Source organism: Passer domesticus, chromosome 34, assembly GCF_036417665.1.
Source record: "Passer domesticus isolate bPasDom1 chromosome 34, bPasDom1.hap1, whole genome shotgun sequence".
NCBI classification, from domain to species: Eukaryota; Metazoa; Chordata; class Aves; order Passeriformes; family Passeridae; genus Passer; species Passer domesticus.
The window spans coordinates 215,211-235,629 of NC_087507.1; the positions used below are offsets into that span (position 1 = coordinate 215,211).

At 49.3% G+C, this 20,419-nt stretch overlaps 1 protein-coding gene across 1 annotated transcript in view; it reads left to right on the forward strand.

Moving 5' to 3' along the window:
- The first annotated feature begins 1,580 nt into the window (after window positions 1-1,580).
- AKAP8 (A-kinase anchoring protein 8) overlaps window positions 1,581-20,419 on the forward strand; it is a 29,764-nt gene continuing 10,925 nt past the window's right edge. The window contains 10 exon segments of the mRNA XM_064401982.1: window positions 1,581-1,651; window positions 1,733-1,830; window positions 3,273-3,311; window positions 3,947-3,979; window positions 5,901-6,831; window positions 9,574-10,084; window positions 12,499-12,754; window positions 15,082-15,129; window positions 17,547-17,631; window positions 19,365-19,506. Of these exon segments, the coding sequence (XP_064258052.1) occupies window positions 1,581-1,651; window positions 1,733-1,830; window positions 3,273-3,311; window positions 3,947-3,979; window positions 5,901-6,831; window positions 9,574-10,084; window positions 12,499-12,754; window positions 15,082-15,129; window positions 17,547-17,631; window positions 19,365-19,506 (2,214 nt within the window).

Consider the following 20,419-nt stretch of genomic DNA (forward strand, 5'->3'; position numbering starts at 1 on the left):
TCTTTCAGGAATTTGAGAATTCCTGCCAGGAATGAGGAAATTCCTTCCAGAAATGGGAGAATTCCTGCCAGGAATGAGGAAATTCCTTCCAGAAATGGGAGAATTCCTGCCAGGAATGGGGAAATTCCTTCCAGAAATGGGAGAATTCCTGCCAGGAATGGGGAAATTCCTTCCAGAAATGGGAGAATTCCTGCCAAGAATAGGGAAATTTCTGCCAGGATTGGGAGAATTCCTGCCAGGAAATGGGAGAATTCCTGCCAGGAATGGGGAAATTCCTTCAGGGATGGGAAAATTCCTTCACAAATAGGGAAATTCCTGACAGGAATGGGAAAAATCTGCTGGAGTGGGAGAATTCACACAGGAGTGGGGAAATTCCTGCCAGGAAAGGGGAGATTTCTGCCAGGATTGGGAAAATTCCTGCCAGGATTGGAAAAATTTCTTCAGGAAAGGGAAATTTCCCTTCAGGAATGGGGAAATTCTTTCAGGAATTTGAGAATTCCTGCCAGGAATGAGGAAATTCCTTCCAGAAATGGGAGAATTCCTGCCAGGAAAGGGGAAATTCCCTTCAGGAATGGGGAAATTTCTGCCAAGAATGGGGAAATTCCTCCTCAAGAAAGGGAAATGTCCCTTCAGGGATGGGAGAATTCCTTCAGGAATGGGGAAATTCCACTCAGGAATGGATAAGAGATGAAAAAAATGAAAAAATGATGGAAATGGGGTGGAAAAAATTATGAGAAAAGGGGTGGACAAAGGGATTTGGGGACACCGTGAGGGGATTTGGGAACCCTGAGGGGATTTGGGGACACCATGAGGGGATTTGGGGACATTTTGAGGGGATTTGGGGATATTTTGAGGGAATTTGGGAACCTTGAGGGAATTTGAGGACATTTTGGGGGAATTTTGTGACATTGTGAGGGAATTCCGTGACCCTGAGGGGATTTGGGGACCCTGAGGGGATTTTGGAAGACCATGAGGGGATTTGGGGACATTTTTAAGAAATTTGGGGACATTGTGAGGGGATTTGGGAACCCTGAGGGGATTTGAGGACATTTTGAGGGGATTTGGTGACCCTGAGGGGATTTGGGGACACCGTGAGGGGGTTTGGGAACACTTTGAGGGGATCTGGGGTCCCTGAGGGGATATGGGGACATTTTGAGGGAATTTCGTGACATTGTGAGGGAATATGATGACTCTGAGGGGATCTGAGGTCCCTGAGGGGATACCGTGAGGGGGGTTGGGGACATTTTGAGGGAATTTGGTGACACTGTGAGGGGATTTGGCGACCCTGAGGTAATTTAGGAACATTTTGAGGGCATCTGGGGTCCCTGAGGGGATGTGGGGACACTGTCCCTGAGGGCTGGGGACACTCACTGCGAGGCCCTGGGGACATTGTCACTGGGAGGGGCCGCTCCGAGCCCATTTCGAGGCCGCTCCGGGCCCATTTCGGGGCCGGGCCGGGCCCATTCCGGGTTTCTCTCGGGGCCGCTCCGCTCCCGGCCCCGGGGGCACCATGGCGGCCCCTCCTCCCCTCACCGCCGGCAAGGGGAGCGCCCCGCGGCGCCGTCCAATCAGGAGCCACAATGCCCGTGATTGACAGGCCGTGCCCTCAGGGAGGAAGCTCCTTCACCAATCAGCTCGAGGGCGGGAACCAGTCCGACCAATAGGAACTGCGGGCGGGCCGCGCCGATGAGAATATCAACCAATCAAGAGTATTGTGGGCGGGGCCAAACAGGAGGCGGGCGGTGCCGCGCCTGCGCAGGAGGCTGAGGCGGGCGGTGAAGCGGCGGCGGCGCCGGGCGGACGCGGCGGCGATGGAGCCGGGATACGGCGGTAAGTGCCGGGCGGGGCGGCCCCGCGGTGCTGCCGCTCCCCCGGGGTGGCGGTGGCTCCTTCCCGTCGCTGCCTCAGCACCGGCTCCGTTACCGGCGAATGTTGGGGGGGGCTCCGCGGTAGCGGGAAGCGCAGCGCCCGCCGCTCCGTGAGGCGCCGGCGCCGCTGATTGGCTGAGCGCCACGTCACTCACCGCTAGGGCGGCGCTGATTGGCTGTTAGGGGCTGAGGGAGGGTCGTGCCCTGAGGGGGACGGGGGGGCGGAAATGGCGCCGGGCCCATTTCTGAAGACGACACAAAATGGCGGCCGAGGCCCCGCCCCCGCCGCCTGTGCCTCAGTTTCCCTCGTCCTGACCCGGCCCAACCGTGGCGACACCCGGGGGGAGTCCCGTGTCCCCTTCCTTGGTGTCCTGTGTCTCGTTCTTGGGGGTCCTGTGCCCTCCTCAGGGCGTCCCGTGGTCCCTCCTGAGGGGATCCCCTTGGATCCCCTTATGGATTTCCCCTGGAAATTGCCTCCTGGAATCCCTTTAGGATCCCCTCAGGATTCCCTCTGGAAATTCCCTCAGGGTCCCCTCAGGATCTCCCCTGGAAATTCCCTCAGGATTCCCCTGGAATTTCCCCTGGGTCTCCCCTGGAATTTCCTTGGAAATTCCCTCAGGATCCCCCTGGAATTTCCCCATAATCCCCTCAGGATTCCCTCTGGAAAATCCCCGTGGATTCCCCCTCAGAATTCCCCTGGAACCCCTCAGGATCTCTCTTGGAACTTCCACTGGATCCCCTCAGGATCCCCTCTAGAAATTCCTTCAGGATCCCCCTGGAATTTCCCCTGAATCCCCTCAGGATTCCCTCTGGAAATTCCCCGTGGATTCCCCCTCAAAATTCCCCTGAATCCCCTCAGGATTCCCCCTGGGATTTCCCCTGAACCCCCCCCTCAGGATCTCTCTGGAAATTCCCTCAGGATTCCCCCCAGAATTTCCCCGTGGATTTCCCTCAGGATTCCTACTGGAAATCCCCTGGATTCCCTCGGGATTCCCCCTGGAATTTCCCCTGGATCCCCCCAGAATTTCCCCTGGAATTTCCCTCAGGATTCCCCTGGATCCCTTCAGGATTCCACTGGAATTTCCCCTGGGTTCCTCAGCTTGGCAAAAGGGATTAGGAGAGGGCAAGTCTCACCATTTTATTTTGTTGTTTTTTCAGGTTTTGGGTTTTTTTTTTTTATTATTTATCCCAGGCTTGGCTTCTTTTCCAGGCTCACTTTGGATTTTGGGGCTGGATTTTGGGATCAGAGCTGGATTTTGAGATTGGGGTTGGATTTTGGGGCTGGATTTGGGATCAGGGCTGGATTTTGAGATTGGGGTTGGATTTTGGGGCTGGAATTTTGGGATTGGCTCAGGAAAAGTGGGAATTTTCCCTTCCCTGCTGACATCTCCTCCTTTTCCCCAGGCTATGGCTCCTGGAGCACCGGGGCCACCGGCACCCAGGGTGAGATTTTCCCAACTTTTCCTCAGCTTCTCCTTTTTCCCCCCTTTCCCCCCCCTTTTTCTCCCATTTTCCCTCATTTTTTTCTTCATTTTTCTCCCATTTCCCTCTAATTCCCCCTCCCCCCATTTTTCTTCCCATGTTATTAATTTTTCTCCATTTTTCCCCTACTTTATTCTTATTTCCCCCCATTTTTTCCCTTTCCCCCCATTTTTTCTCCCATTTTATTCCTTTTTTCCCCCATTTCCCCCCTTTTTTCTCCCTTTTCCCCCCTTTTTCTTTCTCTTTTCCCCCTTTTCCCATATTTCTCCTCTTTCTCTTCCCCCCCTTTTTTCCCTATTTTCCCACCCTTTTCTCCCCATTTTCCACTCTTTTTCCCCATTTTTTCCTTATTTTTCCCATTTTCCCTCCTTTTTTTTCCCATTTTCCCACCCTTCCCTCCCCATCCCACCCCCAACTCCCAAAACCTCTTCACCCCCAAACCCTTTTTTCCCCTCTTTTCCTGCTTTTTCCTGGAAAACTCGTCAAAATTCCACCCAACCCCCCAAATCCCCCATTTTCCCAGAAACCCAAACATTTCAGCCCAAATTTCAGCTTTTTTTCCATGGAAAAATTCCCATTTTTCCCATTTTTTCCAGGTTCCTACGGAACCAACACAGCGAGCTGGCAAGGTGGGTGTGAGGGCTCAGGATCCTTGGGAATCTGGCAATTCCCAAATTCCTGATCCTCCCTTTTTCCCCCTTTTCCTTCTTTTCCCCCCATTTTCCCAATTTTTTTCCTCCTTTTCCCTCATTTTCCCAATTTTTCCTCACTTTTTCCATCCCTTTTCCCAATTTTTTCCTCTTTTTCCCTCCTTCCCCCCCTTTTTCTTCTCTTTTTCCCCTTTTCCCCCATTTTTACCTTTTTTCCCTCCTTTTTTCCCCATTTTCTTCTCTTTTTCCCTCTCTTTTCCCAATTTTCCCTCCCTTTTTCCCATTTTCCTCCCTTTTCCTTCCTTTTTTCCCTTTTTTTTCCTTCCTTCCCCCTTTTTCCTTCCTTTTCCCCCCTCCCTTTATTCCTCACTTTTAGCAGTGCTTTTCCTGCTGGGCTCCCACTCCTGTAACTCCTTAATTAATCCCCTAATTAACTAATTACTCCCCAGGCTACAAAGGCTCTGACTCCAGAGCCCGAAACCCCTCAGATTCCTTTGGAATTCTTTTCCTATGGAATCCTCCCAGAGCTTTTCCTGCTGTAACTCTCAAATTCCCCCTTCAATGATCCTCTAATTAATTAATTAATTAATTAACTAATTAACCCTTTACTGCCCAGGCTATGAGGGTTCTACGCCCCCCAGATTCCCTTGGAATCCTCTCAGGGCTTGGAATCCTCCCAGAGCTTTTCCTGCTGGGTTTCCACCCTTTTAACTCTCCCATTCCCCCCTTCATGACCCTCTAACTAATTAATTAATTAACTGATTGACTAATTACTCCCCAGGCTACAAGGGCTATGAGTTCTGCACCCCCCAAATTGCTTTGGAACTTTTTCCCTTGGAATCCTCCCGGAGCTTTTCCTGCTGGGCTCTCACCCCTGTAACTCTCCCATTCCCCCCTTCATGACTCTTTAGTTAATTAATTAACTGATTAACCCTTTCCTGTCCAAACTGTGAAGGTTACAAGTTCTACAGCCCGCTAAATTTCTTTGGAATTTTTTCCTTTGGAATCCTCCCAGAGCTTTTCCTGCAGGGCTCCCACCCCTGTAACTGTTCAATTCCCGCCTTAGTGACCCTCTAATTAATTCATTAATTAACTATTTGACTAATTACTCCCCAGGCTATGAACGTTATGGGTTCTACACTCCCCAAATCCCCTTGGAATCCTCCCGGAGCTTTTCCTGCTGGGCTCCCACCCTGTAACTCTCCAATTCCCCCCTCAATGACCCCCTAATTAATGGTTTCATTAACTGATTAACCCCTTCCTGCCCAAGCTACGAAGGTTACAAGTTCTACACCCGCTAAATTGCTTTGGAATTGTTTCCCCTGGAATCCTCCCAGAGCTTTTCCTGCAGGGCTCCCACCCCTGTAACTCTCCAATTCCCGCCTTCGTGACCCTCTAACTAATTCATTAATTAACTATTTGACTAATTACTCCCCAGGCTATGAACGTTATGGGTTCTACACTCCCCAAATCCCCTTGGAATCCTCCCAGAGCTTTCCCTGCTGGGCTCCCACCCCTGTAACTCTCCCATTCCCCCCTTCACGACGCTCTGATTAACGAATCAATTAACTAATTGGCTGCTTCCTCCCTAGGCTATGAAGGCTACGAGTTTTACACTCCCCAAATTCCCTTGGAATCCTCCCAGAGCTTTTCCTGCTGGGCTCTCACCCCTGTAACTCTCCCGTTCCCCCCTTAATGACCCCCTAATTAATTGTTGAATTAACTAATTAACCCCTTCCTGCCTAGGCTACCAGGGTTAGGAGTTGTACACCCCCCAGATTCCCTTGGAATCATCCCAGGATTTTCCCTGCTGGGCTCCCACCCCTGTAACTCTCCCATTCCCCCCTTAGTGACCCTCTAACTAATTCATCAATTAACTGATTGACTAATTACTCCCTAGGCTATGAAGGCTACGAGTTCTACACCCCGCAGAGCTCGGCCCCCACGGGAGCCTCCTACAGCTACGGGGGAGGGGCGGCCGGGGGCGCCTCCTGGGACTCCCCCAAGGCTGAGCTGGGCCTGGGCTCCTCCGAGGGCTCGGGCAGCGCCCTGGGGCTGGGGGCTGGGGCCGCCTTCGGCTCGGGATCTGCCTTCGGATCGGGATCTGGAGCTGCCTTCGGGTCGGGATCCACCTTCGGATCGGGATCCACCTTCGGATCGGGATCTGGAGCTGCTTTTGGGTCGGGATCCACCTTTGGATCGGGATCTGGAGCTGCCTTTGGGTCGGGTTCCACCTTTGGATCGGGATCTGGAGCCGCTTTTGGATCGGGATCTGGAGCCGCCTTTGGATCGGGATCTGGGACTGCCTTCGGATCGGGATCTGGGACTGCCTTCGGATCGGGATCAGGAGGCACATTTGGGTCAGGATCTGCAGGATCCACCTTTGGATCGGGATCTGGAGCTGCCTTTGGGTCAGGATCTGGAGCTGCCTTTGGATCAGGATCAGGAACCACTTTTGGCTCAGGATCTGCTGGATCCACCTTCGGCTCAGGATCAGGAACCACCTTTGGCTCAGGATCAGGAGCTGCCTTCGGCTCAGGATCAGGAACCACCTTTGCCTCAGGCTCAGGACCCGCTTTTGCCTCAGGATCCACTTTTGGCTCAGGATCAGGAACTGCTTTTGGCTCGGGATCCGCGTTTGGATCAGGATCCACCTTTGCCTCGGGCTCAGGATCCACCTTTGCCTCGGGCTCCACCTTCAGCCAGGGCTCGTCCTCGGGCCCGGCCGAGCCCGGCTCCAACCCCGACTCCATCATCGCCAAGATCAACCAGCGCCTGGACCTGCTGGCCAAGGAGGGCAGCCCGGGGGATGGCCCCGAGCAGCACCACAGGTGGGAGCTCAATTAACCTTAATTAACCCCAAATCCCCCCTTTCCCCCTCATTCCTGGAGTTTGGGGCTGGTTTTTGGTGGTTTTTGAGGTTTTGTCCCAAAATTCCGGTGTTTTCCCAGGGTTTGGAGTGGTTAGGGAACGTTGAACCTCAAATTTTAGGGTTTTTCTGGGAAAATTCCCAGGTTTTTTTAGGGGATTTTGGGAAAGAGAGGAAGGTTAATCTGAAATTTTGGGGTTTTTCTAGGAAAGTTCCTGGGATTTTAGGGAATTTTGGGAACAGGAGAGGGTTCAAAAGCAGCCAAGATCAACCAGGCCTGGACCTGCTGGCCAAGGAGGGCAGCCCGGGGGATGGCCCCGAGCAGCACCACAGGTGGGAGTTCAATTAGCCCTAATTAACCCCAAATCCCCCCTTTCCCCCTGATTTTGGAATAGTTTTTTGAGGTTTTGTCCCAAAATTGCAGCGTTTTCCCAGGGTTTGGAGTGGTTAGGGAAGGTTTAGTCTCAAATTTTAGGGTTTTTCTGGGAAAATTCCCAGGTTTTTTAGGGGATTTTGGGAAAGAGGGGAAGGTTAATCTGAAATTTTAAGGTTTTTCTGGGAAAATTCCCAGGATTTTTAGGGGATTTTGGGAAAGAGAGGAAGGTTAATCTGAAATTTTAGGGTTTTTCTGGGAGAGTTTGTGGGATTTTGTGGAATTTTGGGAACAGGAGAGGGTTTAAAAGCAGCCAAGATCAACCAGCGCCTGGACCTGCTGGCCAAGGAGGGCAGCCCGGGGGATGGCCCCGAGCAGCACCACAGGTGGGAGCTCAATTAACCTTAATTAACCCCAAATCCCCCCTTTCCCCCTCATTCCTGGAGTTTGGAGCTGGTTTTTGGTGGTTTTTGAGGTTTTGTCCCAAAATTGCAGCGTTTTCCCAGGGTTTGGAGTGGTTAGGGAAGGTTTAGTCTCAAATTTTAGGATTTTTCTGGGAAAATTCCCAGGATTTTTAGGGGATTTTGGGAAAGAGAGGAAGGTTAATCTGAAATTTTAAGGTTTTTCTGGGAAAATTCCCAGGATTTTTAGGGGATTTTGGGAAAGAGAGGAAGGTTAATCTGAAATTTTAGGGTTTTTCTGGGATAGTTCCTGGGATTTTAGGGAATTTTGGGAACAGGAGAGGTTTTAAAAGCAGCCAAGATCAAGCAGGCCAAGGAGGGCAGCCTGGGGGATGGCCCCGAGCAGCACCACAGGTGGGACCTCAATTAGCCCTAATTAACCCCAAATCCCCCCTTTCCCCCTCATTTCTGGAGTTTGGGGCTGGGCGCCTTCTCCTCGCGGGACTCCTGGGATCGCTTCTGGGGCGACCTCCCCTTTTTCAACCCCTCATTCCCAGCCCTAATTCTGATTTTATTCCCGTTTTTACAGGATAAAAAGGGATCTCTGCCCGTCATTCCCACCCCTAATCCCGATTTTATTCCCATTTCTCGTCCCCTAATCCCAGTTTTATTCCTATTTTCCACCTCCTTCCGCTTCGACTCCCTGGGCGCCTCCTCCTCGCAGGACTCGCGGGATCCCCTTCTTCAACTCCCCATTCCCATCCATAATCCCGATTTTATTCCTGGTTTTTTAGGATAACAGGGGATCCCAGTCCGTCATTCCCACCCCTAATCCCTATTCTATTCCCATTTCCCTCCCCTAATCCCAATTTTATTCCTTTTTTCCAGCTCCTTCCTCTTTGACTCGCTGGGCGCCTTCTCACGGGACTTGCGGGATCCCTTCCGGGGAGAGTCCCTTTTCCACCCCTAATCCCAGTTTATTCACATTTCTCCAGTCCTAATCCCGATTTTATTCCCATTTCCCTCCCCTAATCTCAGTTTTATTCCTTTTTTCCAGCTCCTTCCGCTTCGACTCGCTGGGCGGCTTCTCCTCATGGAGCTCCTGGGATCCCTTCTGGGGAGGCTTTCCCTTCTTAAACCCCCCATTCCCAGCCCTAATCCCGATTCTATTCCCATTTCTCCAGCCCCAATCTCGATTCTATTCCCATTTTCCCCCCCCAATCTCGATTCTATTCCCATTTTCCCTGCCCTAATCCCAATTTTATTCCTTTTTCCCAGCTCCTTCTGCTTTGACTCGCTGCGCGCCTTCTCCTCGCGGGACTCGCGGGATCCCTTCTGGGGGGGAGTCCTTTTTCCCCCCCCAATCCCAATTCTATTCCCATTTCTCCTGCTCTAATCCCAATTTTTTTCCTATTTTCCAGCTCCTTCCGCTTCGACTCGCTGGGCACCTTCTCCTCTCGTGACTCACGGGATCCCTTCTGGGGAGAGTCCCTTTTCCAGCCCTAATCCAGATTTATTCCCATTTTTCCAGCCCCAATCCCAATTCTATTCCCATTTCTCCTGCCCTAATCCCAATTTTATTCATTTTTTTCCAGCTCCTTCCGCTTCGACTCTCTGGGCGCCTTCTCCTCGTGGGACTCTCGGGATCCCTTCTTGGGGGAGCTTTCCCTTCTCAAACCCCCCATTCCCAGCCCTAATCCTGATTCTATTCCCATTTCTCCAGCCCTAATCCTGGTTTTATTGCCTTTTTCCCTCCCCTAATCCCAATTTTATTCCTTTTTCCCAGCTCCTTCCGCTTCGACTCTCTGGGCGCCTTCTCCTCGTGGGACTCGCGGGATCCCTTCTTGGGGGGGAGGTCCTTTTTCCAACCCCAATCTCGATTCTATTCCCATTTCCCTCCCCTAATCCCATTTTTTTTCCTTTTTCCCAGCTCCTTCCGCTTCGACTCGCTGGGCGCCTTCTCCTCGCGGGACTCTCGGGACGCGTTCCGCGCCTCGCTGCCGCTGCCCGAGGCGCTCCCGGAGCGGGACGATCCCTTCGGGCCCCGGCCCGGGGAGCCGTCCCGCCGCCCCCCGGGGCTGTCGCGGGGCTCGCCCGGCGGCTCCCGGGGCCGCTGCCCGCCGCGGGGCCGGCGGCTCCCGGAGCCCTTCCCGGGGGGCTCCCGCGGCTGGAGCGAGCCGCCCTTCCCGGGCGGCCGCGCCTCGCGCCCGCTGCCCTCGCTCTTCTCCCAGGCGCTCGACTACCCCGGCGACTACCCCGACTACCCCGGCGACTACCCCGGGGATTACCCCGGCGATTTCCCCGGGGATTATCCCGATTTTCCGGGCGATTATCCCGACTATCCCGGCGATATGCTGGGAATGCCCCCCCTGGGCCGCGGCCCCTACGGGATGAGGAGGAGGGACAGGATGGGAGCCCTGCCCTGGAACGGCCTCAGCATGGTGAGTCCTGCGCTCCCCCTTCTCCCACTTTTTCCCTCTTCTCCCCACTTTTTCCCTCTTTTCCTCACTTTTTCCCTGTTTTTTGCCACTCCCTCCCACTTTTTTCCTCTGTGGATCTCCCATTTTTGGCTCTTTCCGCCATTCCCTGCTCCCTTTTCCCGTTTCTTTTCCCACCATTCCTGCTTCCTTTTCCTGTTGTTTTCCCTCCATTCCCTGATCTCTTTTCCTGTTTTCCCTCCATTCCCTGATCTCTTTTCCTGTTTTCCCTCCATTCCCTGATCTCTTTTCCTGTTGTTTTCCCTCCATTCCCTGATCTCTTTTCCTGTTGTTTTCCCTCCATTCCCTGATCTCTTTTCCTGTTGTTTTCCCTCCATTCCCTGATCTCTTTTCCTGTTTTCCCTCCATTCCCTGATCTCTTTTCCTGTTGTTTTCCCTCCATTCCCTGATCTCTTTTCCTGTTTTCCCTCCATTCCCTGATCTCTTTTCCTGTTGTTTTCCCTCCATTCCCTGATCTCTTTTCCTGTTTTCCCTCCATTCCCTGATCTCTTTTCCTGTTGTTTTCCCTCCATTCCCTGATCTCTTTTCCTGTTTTCCCTCCATTCCCTGATCTCTTTTCCTGTTGTTTTCCCTCCATTCCCTGATCTCTTTTCCTGTTGTTTTCCCTCCATTCCCTGATCTCTTTTCCTGTTGTTTTCCCTCCATTCCCTGATCTCTTTTCCTGTTTTCCCTCCATTCCCTGATCTCTTCTCCTGTTGTTTTCCCTCCATTCCCTGATCTCTTTTCCTGTTTTCCCTCCATTCCCTGATCCCTTTTCCCGTTGTTTTCCCTCCATTCCCTCATCTCTTTTCCTGTTGCTTTCCCTCCATTCCCTGATCTCTTTTCCTGTTGTTTCCCTCCATTCCTGCTCCCTTTTCCCGTTGTTTTCCCTCCATTCCCTTCTCCCTTTTCCTGTTTGTTTTCCTGCACCTCACACCCCCTTTTCCCATTTTCCCATTTTTGCACCTTCCCACCATTCTCTACTCCCTTTTCCCATTTTATTCCCGTTATTTTCCCATTGTTTTCCCGCCATCCCTGCTCCTTTTCCCGTTCTTTTCCTGCCATTCCTGACCTTTTCCTGTTCTTTTCCCATTGTTTTCCCACCTTTCCTGACCCTTTTCCCGTTGTTTTCCCATTCTTTTCCCGCCATTCCTGACCATTTTCCCGTTATTTGCCCATTCTTTCCCTGTTCTTTTCCTGCCATTCCTGACCTTTTCCTGCTCTTTTCTCATCTTTTCTGACCCTTTTCCTGTGTTTTTCCCGTTCTTTTCCCGCCATTCCTGACCCTTTTCCCATGTTTTTCCCATTATTTTCCTGTTGTTTTCCTGCCATTCCTGACCTTTTCCTGTTCTTTTCCCGTTGTCTTCCCACCTTTCCTGACCCTTTTCCCGTTGTTTTCCCGCCGTTCCTGACCCTTTTCACCTGTTTTTCCCGTTGTTTTCCTGCCATTCCTGACCTTTTCCCGTTGTTTTCCTGTTGTTTTCCCACCTTTCCTGACCCTTTTCCCATTCTTTTTCCCACCGTTCCTGACCTTTTTCCATTGTTTTCCCATTATTTTCCCACCATTCCTGACCTTTTCCCATTGTTTTCCTGTTGTTTTCCTGCCATTCCTGACCCTTCCCCGTTGTTTTCCCGCCGTTCCTGACCCTTTCCCTGTTGTTTTCCCACCTTTCCTGACCCTTTTCCTGTTGTTTTCCTGTTCTTTTCCCATTATTCCTGACCTTTTCCCGTGGTTTTCCCACCTTTCCTGACCCTTTTCCTGTTGTTTTCCTGTTGTTTTCCTGTTATTCCTGACCTTTTCCTGTTGTTTTCCCACCTTTCCTGACCTTTTTCCATTATGTTCCCGTTGTTTTCCCGCCGTTCCTGACCCTTTTCCCGTTGTTTTCCTGTTGTTTTCCCGTTATTCCTGACCTTTTCCCATTCTTTTCCCGCCGTTCCTGACCCTTTTCCTGTTATTTCCCCGTTGTTTTCCCGCCATTCCCGTTCTTTTCCCGTGGTTTTCCCGCCGTTCCTGACCCTTTTCCTGTTATTTTCCCGTTGTTTTCCCGTTATTCCTGACCTTTTTCCATTATTTTCCCGCTGTTTTCCCGCCGTTCCTGTTCTTTCCCCGTTGTTTTCCCGCCGTTCCTGACCCTTTCCCGCTGTTTTCCCGTTGTTTTCCCACCATTCCTGTTCTTTCCCCGTTGTTTTCCCGCCGTTCCTGTTCTTTCCCCGTTGTTTTCCCGCCGTTCCTGACCCTTTCCCGCTGTTTTCCCGTTGTTTTCCCACCATTCCTGTTCTTTCCCCGTTGTTTTCCCGCCGTTCCTGTTCTTTCCCCGCTGTTTTCCCGCCGTTCCTGACCCTTTCCCGCTGTTTTTCCCGGGAATCCGGGCTGCCAGGGCCGGCGCCGGGGGCTGCGCGCTCGCTCCGGGGGGCGCTGGGAGCCGGAGGGGCCCCGCAAGCGGAAACGCTCCGGGAACAACGACGGCACCGACGGCACCGAGCCCGGCAACGACGGGAATGACGCCGGCAACGACGGGAATGACGCCGGGAATGACCCCGGGAATGACGGGAACAACGACGGGAACGACCCCGGGAACACCGAGGGCGGCGAGGAGCCCAAACAGCCCCGCAGCGACAGCGACTCCGAGCACGGTGCGGCCTTCGCCTGGGGATCTGGCCTTCTCCTGGGAATTCTGCCCTTTTCCCCTGGGAATTCCGGCCTTTTCCTGGGAATTCGGGCCCCTTCTCCTGGGAATTCTGCCCTTTGCCTGGGAATTCTGCCCTTTTCCCCTGGGAATTCCGGCCTTTTCCTGGGAATTCTGCCCTTTTCCCCTGGGAATTCTGCCCTTTTCCCCTGGGAATTCTGGCCTTCTTCGGGGAATTCCAGCCTTTTCCTGGGAATTTTGCCCTTTTCCCCTGGGAATTCTGGCCTTTTTCCTGGGAATTCCAGCCTTCTCCTGGGAATTCTGGCCTTTGCCCTGGGAATTCTGGCCCCTTCTCCTGGGAATTCTGGCCTTCTCTTCTGGGAATTCCAGCCTTTGCCCTGGGAATTCCAGCCTTTTCCTGGGAATTCTGCCCTCTTCTCCTGGGAATTCCGGCATTTTCCTGGGAATTCTGTCCTTTTCCCCTGGGAATTCTGGCCTTCTCCTGGGAATTCTGGCCTTTTCCCCTGGAAATTCTGGCCCCTTCTCCTGGGGATTCTGCCCTTTTCCCCTGGGAATTCTGGCCTTTGCCCTGGGAATTCCAGCCTTTTCCTGGGAATTCTGCCCTTTTCCCCTGGGAATTCTGCCCTTTTTCCTGGGAATTCTGCCCTTTTTCCTGGGAATTCTGCCCTTTTCCCCTGGAAATTCTGCCCTCTTCTCCTGGGAATTCTGCCCTCTTCTCCTGGGAATTCTGGCCTCTTTTCCTGGGAATTCCAGCCTTTGCCTGGGAATTCCGGCCTTTTCCTGGAATTCTGGCCTCTTCTCCTGGGAATTCCAGCTTTTTCCTGGGAGTTCCGCCCTTTTCCCCTAGAAATTCCAGCCTCTTTTCCTGGGAATTCTGCCCTTTTCTTGGGAATTCTGCCTTCTTCTCCTGGGAATTCTGGCCTCTTTTCCTGGGAATTCTGGCCTTTGCCTGGGAATTCTGCCTCTTTTCCTGGGAATTCTGGCCTTTTTCCTGGGAATTCTGGCCTTTTCCTGGGAATTCTGCCTCTTTTCCTGGGAATTCCAGCTTTTTCCTGGGAATTCCAGGCTTTCCTGGGAAATCTGCCCTCTTTTCCTGGGAATTCTGCCCTTTTCCCCTGGAAATTCCAGCCTCTTTTCCTGAATTTCCAGGATTTTCCCAGCAATTTCCAGCCTTTTCCAGCGAATTTCCAACCTTTTCTTGGGAATTTCCAGCCCTTTTTCCTGAATTTCCAGGATTTTCCTGGGAATTCTGCTTTTTCCCCAGGAATTTCCATCTTTTTCTGGGATTTCCCCCTTTTCCATGGATTCCCACAGTTTTTTCCTGCATTTTTACCCTTTTCCTTTGGATTTTCCCTGATTTTCTCCCCTTTTCCATGGATTTTCCACAGATTTCCCCCCTTTTGCTCAGGAATTTCCCCCTTTTTCATGGAATTTTCCCCTTTTTCCATGGAATTTCCCCCTTTTCCCTGGAATTTCCCCCCTTTCTCATGGATTTTCCGGAGATTTCCACCCTTTTGCTCAGGATTTTTCACCTTTTCTGTAGAATTTCCTCCTTTTCCCTGGAATTTTCCTCTTTTTCCCTGGAATTTCCCCCCTTTTCCCTGGAATTTCTTCTTTTTCCCTGGATTTTTTCTCTTTTCCCCTGGAACTTCCCCCTTTTCCTCTGGAATTTCCCCCCTTTTTCCATGAAATTTTCCCCCCTTTTCCCATGGATTTTTTCTCTTTTTTCCTGGAATTTCCCCATTTTCCACTGGAATTTCCCCCATTTCTATGGAATTTCCCCCATTTCCATGGAATTTCCCCCTTTTCCTCTGGAATTTCCACCCTTTTCCCATGAAATTTTCCCCTTTTCCCTGGAATTTCCTCCTTTTTCCCTGGAATTTTCCCTGTTTTCCCTGGAATTTTCCCCCTTTTCCCTAGAATTTTCCCTGTTTTCCCTGGAATTTTCCCCCTTTTCCCTGGAATTTTCCCCCTTTTTCCATGAAATTTTCCCCCCTTTTCCCATGGATTTTTTCTCTTTTTTCCTGGAATTTCCCCATTTTCCACTGGAATTTCCCCCCTTTTTCCCTGGAATTTTCCCCTGGAATTTTTCTTTTTTTCCCTGGAATTTCCCCCCTTTTCCATGGAATTTCCCCCTTTTCCCTGAATTTCCCCCCTTTTTCCATGGAATTTCCCCCTTTTTCCATGGAATTTCCCCCTTTTTCCATGGAATTTTTCTCTTTTTCCCTGGAATTTCCCCCTTTTTCCCTGGAATTTCCCCTTTTTTCCCACTTCCTGCCATTTCCCCCCTGAATTTTCCCATTTTTCCCGCAGGAGATGAAGGGGAAGGAGATGAGAAATCCTTGGACGAGGCAGACAAAGGTGTAAGTGTTCCAGGAATTCCCAAAATCCCAGAAAATCCGGGAATTTCGGAGCCCTGCAGCAACTCCTGAGGAATTCCCAGCCTTGGAAAATCCCAAATTATCCCCAAAAAACCCAAATTTGGTGGAATTTTTCCCCCTTTGGAATTCCCAGGGGGATTTCCCTGCCTGGAGCATCCCAAAAAAAAACCTGGGAATGGGAAAAATTGGGAATTTCCACCCGGATTTGGCTCCTGGAGGGGCTGAATCCCAAATTTTGGGGTTTTTGATCAGAAATTTGGGAATTTTGGGGATTTTTTGGGAATAATTCCCACCTGGAAAAAGCTGAGGGAGCCTGAGCAGGGCAGGGCTTTTCCAGCCTTAAAAATTCCTTTAAAAATCCAAATTTTTTGGGGAATATCCCTAAAAAATGAGGTGAAAATCCCCAAAATTCCAAGGAAAATTGAGCCCAACGATTCCTTTTCCTTCTTTTTTTCCAGGAGCTCCCGGATTTGCTTCCCCAGGAGGTGCCAGGTTCATTTTCCAGGAGAATTCCCGGAATTCTGGGGCTCTTTGGAGGAAATTCCCCAGAATTTTGGGATTTTCCAGCTTTTTTTTTGGGAATTTTTGGAGGGGAAGGGGGAAAATCCCAAAATTCCAAGGGGTTTTCCCAGGTTTTGGGGTGGAAATTCCCAAAAATTCCAATTCCCAACCCCAAAACACGGCGAAATTTGGGATTTTTTCAGCTTTTTTTTTTTGCTTTTCCTGATGATTTTGGGGGGTTTTTGGAAGGAATTTTGGGGGAAAAATGGAAAAAATGAGGGAATAAAATGGGAAAATCAGGGAAAAATGGGGAAAAGGAGGGAAAATCAAGGAAAAATTGGGGGAAAACAGGAGAATGTCAGGGAAAACTGGGAAAACCAGGGGGAGAAAAGAAGGAAATCAAGGGAAAATGGGGAAAATTTTGGAAAAGCAGAAAAAACTGGGAGAAATAAGGGGGGAAAAGAGGGAAAATGGGAATATCTGGAAAAATCCACGGGAAAATTGGGGAAAAACTGGAAAAAGAAAGGAAATCAAGAGAAATTGGGGGGAAAAAAATGGGGAAAATGGAGAGAAAATGGGGGAAAAATGTGGGGGGGAAAAAAAGCAGGAAAACCGGGAAAAAGGTGGGAAGAACACAGAAAAAAGGTGGGAAAATAAGGCAGGAAAAACAAGGAAAAATGTGGGAAAAGCATGGAAGAAAGGAGGGAAAAACTGGGGTGGAAAGTGGGAAAAATGGGGGAAAAAGGTGGGAAAAGCCTGGGAAAAGGCAGGAAAAACATGGGGAAAAAAACAGGGAAAAAAGGCAGGAAAAACACAGAAAAAAGGTGGGAAAAACATGGAAAAAAGGTGGGAAAAACTTGGAAGAAAGGTGGGAAAAACTGGGGAAAAAGGCAGAAAAAAACACAGAAAAAAGTGGGAAAAACATGGAAAAAAGGCAGGAAAAACAGGTGGGAAAAACATAGAAAAAAATGGGAAAACGAGGGGAAAAAGGTGGGAAAAATACAGAAAAAAAGTGGGAAAAACTGGGGGAAAACGTGGGGAAAAAGGTAGGAAAAGACAGGAAAATTGGGAAATGAAGGTGGGAAAAACATGGAAAAAGGCCGGAAAAATGGGAAAAAGGCAGGGAAAACATGGAAAAAAGGTAGGAAAAACATAGAAAAAAGTGGGGGAAAAAGGCGGGAAAAACAGAAAAAAAGCAGGAAAAACACGGGAAAAAACTGGGAAAACATGGAAAAAAAAGGCGGGAGAAACATGGAAAAAAAGGTGGGAAGAACATGGGAAAAAAGGTGGGGAAAACATGGGAAAAAAGGCAGGAAAAACACAGAAAAACGGCAGGAAAAACACAGGAAAAATCTGGGAAAACATGGGAAAAAAAGCGGGAAAAACATGGAAAAAAGGCAGGGAAAACATGGGAAAAAAGCAGGAAAAACATGGGAAAAAAGTCAGGAAAAACATGGGAAAAACACAGGAAAAACATGGGAAAACCAGGGGAAAAAGGCAGGGGAAAAAAGTGGGAAAAACACAGAAAAAAAAGTGGGAAAAACTGGGGGAAAAGGTGGGAAAAAAGGCAGGGAAAACACAGGAAAAAGTGGGAAATAAAGGTGGGAAAAACATGGAAAGAAGGCTGGAAAAACATAGAAAAAAAGTGGGAAAAACAGGGGAAAAAGGCAGAAAAAAGTGGGAAAAACATGGGAAAAAAGGCGGGAAAAACGGGAAAAAGGCAGGGAAAACATGGGAAAAAAAGGCGGGAAAAAGATGGGAAAAAAAGTCAGGAAAAACATGGAAAAAGGCGGGAAACCAGCAGGAAAATCTGGGCAGACTCAGGGAATTCGGGACTCTGGCCTCGGGAACTTTGGGATGGTTTTTTTGGGCTGAGAATTCCCGAATTTCCCGCAGGCTCGGAGGAGGAGGACGAGGAGGTGAAGAAGAAGCGGGAGAAGCAGCGGAGGCGCGACAGGATGAGGGACAGGGCCATGGACAGGTGGGGCTGCCATTTGCCCGTTTTGCCCTTTTTTATCCCCATTTTTCCAGGATCCACTTCCCTGCTCCGTGTGCATTTCCCTATTTTTCCTGTTATTTCCCCATTTTTCCCCATTTTCCCCATTTTTTTCCCCAATTTCAGGATCCACTTCCCTGCTCCGTGTGCATTTCCCTATTTTTCCTGTTATTTCCCCATTTTTCCCCATTTTCCCCATTTTTTTTCCCCAATTTCAGGATCCACTTCCCTGCTCCGTGTGCATTTCCCTATTTTTCCTGTTATTTCCCCATTTTTCCCCATTTTCCCCATTTTTTTCCCCAATTTCAGGATCCACTTCCCTGCTCCGTGTGCATTTCCCCAGAATCCCCATTTTTCCTGTTATTTTACTCAGAATTCCCATTATTTTCCCATTTTTCCATTATTTTTCCCCAATTTCAGGATGCAATTCCCCTGCTCCGTGTGCGTGTCCCCATTTTTCCCATTATTTCTCCCATTTCTCCCATTTTCCCACTATTTTTCCCCATTTTTCCAGGATCCAGTTTGCCTGCTCGGTGTGCATTTCCCCATTTTTCCCGATATTTTTTCTGTTTTGCCCAATTTCCCCGTTTTTTCCCCCATTCCAGGATCCAGTTTGCCTGCTCGGTGTGCATTTCCCCAGAATTCCCAATATTTTTTCTGTTTTGCCCATTTTCCCACTATTTTTCCCCATTTTTAGGATCCAGTTTGCCTACTCCGTGTGCATTTCCCCATTTTTCCCGATATTTTTTCTGTTTTGCCCAATTTCCCCGTTTTTTTCCCCCATTCCAGGATCCAGTTTGCCTGCTCCGTGTGCATTTCCCCAGAATCCCTGTTATTTCTCCCAGAATTCCCGATATTTTTCCCAATTTCCCCGTTTTTTCCCCCATTCCAGGATCCAGTTTGCCTGCTCGGTGTGCATTTCCCCATTTTTCCTGATATTTTTTCTGTTTTGCCCATTTTCCCACTATTTTTCCCCATTTTCAGGATCCAGTTTGCCTGCTCCGTGTGCATTTCCCCAGAATTCCCAATATTTTTTCTGTTTTTCCCAATTTCCCCGTTTTTCCCCCCATTCCAGGATCCAGTTTGCCTGCTCCGTGTGCATTTCCCCAGAATTCCCAATATTTTTTCTGTTTTGCCCAATTTCCCCATTTTTATCCCCATTCCAGGATCCAGTTTGCCTGCTCCGTGTGCATTTCCCCAGAATTCCCAATATTTTTTCTGTTTTGCCCAATTTCCCCGTTTTTTTCCCCATTTTTAGGATCCAGTTTGCCTGCTCCGTGTGCATTTCCCCAGAATTCCCAATATTTTTTCTGTTTTGCCCAATTTCCCCCGTTTTTTCCCCCATTTTAGGATCCAGTTTGCCTGCTCGGTGTGCATTTCCCCATTTTTCCCGATATTTTTTCTGTTTTGCCCAATTTCCCCGTTTTTTTCCCCATTTTTAGGATCCAGTTTGCCTGCTCGGTGTGCATTTCCCCAGAATTCCCAATATTTTTTCTGTTTTGCCCAATTTCCCCGTTTTTATCCCCATTCCAGGATCCAGTTTGCCTGCTCCGTGTGCATTTCCCCAGAATTCCCAATATTTTTTCTGTTTTGCCCAATTTCCCCATTTTTATCCCCATTTTTAGGATCCAGTTTGCCTGCTCCGTGTGCATTTCCCCAGAATTCCCAATATTTTTTCTGTTTTGCCCAATTTCCCCCGTTTTTATCCCCATTTTTAGGATCCAGTTTGCCTGCTCCGTGTGCAAGTTCCGCAGCCTGGAGGAGGAGGAGCTGCAGCGGCACCTGCAGAGCAAATTCCACCGGGACACGCTGCGCTACATCGGCACCAAGCTGCCCGACAAAACCGTCCAGTTCCTGCAGGTACCCACCGAAATTGGGGAATTTGCCTGGAATTTGGCACTTCCGGGATGATCCTGGATTTTTGGGGATTTTTCCCTGATTTTTTGGGAATTTTTCTGGGATTTTTTAGGTAAAAATTTGAATTTTTCGGCATTTTTAAATATTTTTTCGGCATTTTTTCTGGTGTTTTTTCAGGGTTGTTTCCAGGATTTTTCAGGTTTTTCCAAGTTGGATATTTGGGATTTTTGGAGGATTTTTTTGGAGATTTTTCTGGATTTTTGGGGGATTTTGGAGGATTTTTTGGGGGTTTTCTCCACTCCCACCGGGACACACGCTGCGCTGCATCGGCACCAAGCTGCCCAACAAAACCGTCCAGTTCCTGCAGGTAGGGACCGAAATTTGGGAATTTTCCTGGAATTTGGCACTTGGGGTAATCCCTTGAATTTTTGGGGATTTTTTTCCGGGTGTTTCTGGAATTTTTCTGGGATTTTTTAGGTGAAAATTTGAATTTTTCGGCTTTTTTTTTTAATTTTTCGGCTTTTTTCCTGGTGTTTTTTCAGGGGTTTTTCCAGGATTTTTCAGGTTTTTGGGGGATTTTTTCCAAGTTGGATATTTGGGATATTTTGGAGGATTTTTTCCAGGATTTTTCTGGGGATTTTTTGGGAGGTTTTAGGTGAAAATTCCAACTTTTTGTGATTTTTTTTTTCATTGTTTCTCAGGATTTAGTTGGATATTTCAGATTTTTTGAATGTTTTTGGTGATTTTTTTTTATTTTTTTCTGGAATATTTGGGGAGATTTCTAGGTGAAAATTCAGATTTTCAGGGTTTTTTCCTTGTTTTTGTCCCAGAATTCCTGCATTATTTCCCCTGGTTTTATTCCCAAAATTCCCACTTTTATTCCCATTTTTCCCTGTTTTTATCCCCATTTTCCCCT